This window comes from Mastomys coucha, unplaced genomic scaffold (genome assembly GCF_008632895.1).
Source record: "Mastomys coucha isolate ucsf_1 unplaced genomic scaffold, UCSF_Mcou_1 pScaffold21, whole genome shotgun sequence".
Classification (NCBI taxonomy): domain Eukaryota; kingdom Metazoa; phylum Chordata; class Mammalia; order Rodentia; family Muridae; genus Mastomys; species Mastomys coucha.
Genome location: NW_022196904.1, coordinates 144,457,647 through 144,460,619, shown reverse-complemented (window position 1 = coordinate 144,460,619; position 2,973 = coordinate 144,457,647). Strand labels below are relative to the sequence as shown.

The 2,973-nt window shown below is 37.9% G+C and overlaps 1 protein-coding gene across 1 annotated transcript; it reads right to left on the bottom strand.

The window, feature by feature from the left end:
* Nucleotides 1-785: 785 nt before the first annotated feature.
* Nucleotides 786-1,712, bottom strand: LOC116101085 (olfactory receptor 5B3-like). The gene has a single exon (XM_031384771.1). The coding sequence runs from the start codon at nucleotides 1,707-1,709 to the stop codon at nucleotides 786-788; it is 924 nt and encodes a 307-aa protein (XP_031240631.1). The 5' UTR covers nucleotides 1,710-1,712.
* Between the last annotated feature and the right edge of the window lie 1,261 nt (nucleotides 1,713-2,973).

Here is a 2,973-nt window from a genome sequence, read left to right as displayed (position 1 = left end):
AGGATAGCTGAATGATTCCACTTGATCTCAAATACCCAATAATGATGAAGGGAAAATGTAATTAGTGTATGTCTGGGAGACTGAGAAAATGAGAGGGTAAGGGAGAAGGAATTGGCTGATAAATCTCATTCAATAACTTATTTAAAGATGGAGATAGCTCTTTTTCCATGACTTCTGACTCTATCCAGATGAGCCTTAATAAGTAGGAGGATGAAAAATATTGACATTTTTTAATTATGTTGACTCATTTCAAGTATCAGTTTTAAATACAACCTCATATTCTAGTCATTAAATAAGCACAAAATGTTTGCTATGTTCAACTGAATACCCATAATGAAATGAGCACAATTAACTGAAAATAAACTTAGACAGAAAACAAATCCATGTTGTAATTTAGTGCAAAAATGCTGACATACATCCATATAAGTCTTCACAAAAAAATTATGAGTATCTTTTTTAAATGGACTTTTTTTATACCTGCTTACATAGATTTGTACTGATGTCACAGAAAGAAAATCTTATATGGAAAAGGATTGAATATGATAATACAGTCATTTAAGTTTTTTTCACAAGCTGATCAAATGTTATCATAGAAATTTTATGCACACTTTACTCTTCTGAAAAATTTGTTACCTTTTTGATAGCCAACACACAATTTTAAAGAAGACATCACTTTAATTGTATTCAGTGTTGGGTAGGAAAATGTGATTCAGTATAAAGTTAAGGTGAAAGAAATGAATACACGTGTTTTGCATCCTCGAAAGGAAAAAAATAAAAACTGAAAACTATTTTGACATCAATACAATCTTTGTGAATGCATTCTTCACCTCTTTGTTCCTTACACTGTAGACCAAAGGGTTCAACATGGGGATGACCATGGTGTAGAATACTGAGGCAATTTTGTCATTGTCCATGGAGTGACTGGAGCTGGGCTGCAAGTACATGAATATTAATGTCCCATAGAAAATGGAGACAGCTGTGAAGTGTGAGGCACAAGTGGAGAGAGCTTTGCGATATCCTGCAGTTGACTGCATCTTTAGTATGTTAGTAAAAATGAATGTATAGGATATTAAGATGAGTATAAGAGCAAAAAAGATATTGAAGCTGGCTACAGAAATAAGAACCAGGTCATTAACTTGTCTATCAGAATAAGATACAATCATGACTGCTGGAATGTCGCAGAAAAAATGATGGACCACATTTAACTCATAGAAGGAGAGACTTAATGCATTTGCAGTATAGATGGAAGCATTCAGGAAGCCACAGATATAACATCCAATGACTAGAGACACACACATTCTTGTTGTCATGGTAGTGGTATAATGTAGGGGCTTACACACTGCTGCATACCGATCATAGGCCATTGAGACCAAAAGGTAACTTTCCACATTGGCAAAGGTTGCAAAAAAGAATATCTGGGAGGTACAAGCATTGTAGGACATGATCTTGTCTCCTGTAAGAAATCCAGCCATGACCTTTGGAGTGACTGTTGAAGAGTAACAAAAGTCCACAAAGGACAGGTTACTTAGGAAAATGTACATGGGTGTGTGAAGCCGAGAGTCAAAGAGAATCAGCAGGATCATCCCAAGATTCCCCACAAGGGTGATGGTGTAGATGAGGAAGAAAGTGGTGAAGAGAGGAAGCTGCAGTTGTGGATCATTGTTGAGTCCCAGCAGGACAAACCATGTCACTTCTGTCATATTCTCCATCAATGATATTGATTACTCAGCAGAATCCTTTAATTTTTGTTAAATAAAAAAGAATAATATAAGGACCTGGGAAGATTGTTTAGTGGCAATATACCATGACTCTCTATTCCAAGTGAGCTAGCACCTACATGGCAGCTCACAATTCTCTGTAGTCCAGTATCAGAGGATATGTCTGACACCCTCTTCTGCCTGCTCCAGCTTGAGGCATACATTGTGCAAATGCATACATGGAAACAAAACACATTTAGACATAGAATTAATTTTAAAAATCTTTAAGACCAGCAGATAGAGAGGGCCCCTAGTGGAAGGATGGGACCACCAACATACCTTCAAAATTTTTGACCTAGTGTTGTTCCTGTCTATAATAAATGTAGAGACAAAAATGGAGTAGGAACGAAAATGGAGTAGAAATTAATGAAATGGCCAAACAGTGTCAGGCCCAATTTGGGATACATGTGCAAGCACCAAAGCCTATCACTATTATTCATGCCATTTTGTGTTTATGAAAAGGACCCTAGCCTGGTTATCCTCTGAGAGCCCCTACTAGCACCTGACTGAGACAAATGCAGATACTTACAGCCAACCATGGACAGAGGACAGAGAGCCCTTTGCTTCCCTTAAATAACCCAGACCTTTCAGAGCTCCCAGAGACTCTGAGAAACCAACTAAGGAGCATGGATGTGGCCTATTGCACATATGTAGCAGAGGACTACCTTGTCTGTCCTCAGAGGGAAAGAATGTGCCTAATCCTGTAGAGATTTGAAGCCCCAGGGAAGGGGAATGCTGGGGCTTCAAATGTCTGGGTATGGGTGGATGAGTGGGTGTGTGGGGAAGCACCTTCTCAAAGGCAAAGAGAAGGGGGATGTGGTGAAGAACTCTGGGAGGGGGAACAGGATATGGGGGAGCAACATTTAGAGTGAAATAATTCAATTAAAAATAATTTAATTTTAAAAAAGGAAAAAACAAAGAATAGATTAATAAAGGAATTAGAATCTTTATAATTTTAACTGACTACCAATGAAATAATATAGCTACATGTAGACAGTTTAGTAACTGTAAAATTGTATATTTTTTCATTTTTATTGATTATTTTACATATTTACATTTCAAATATTATCTCCCTTCCCAGTTTCCACTCCATAAGCCCCCTATCCTCTTCCATCCTCCCTGCTACTATGAGGGTGTTCCCACACCTGCTCACCCAATTCTGCCTCAGCACCCTAGTGTTCCCTTATCCTGGGTCATCAAGACTCCACAGAAACAA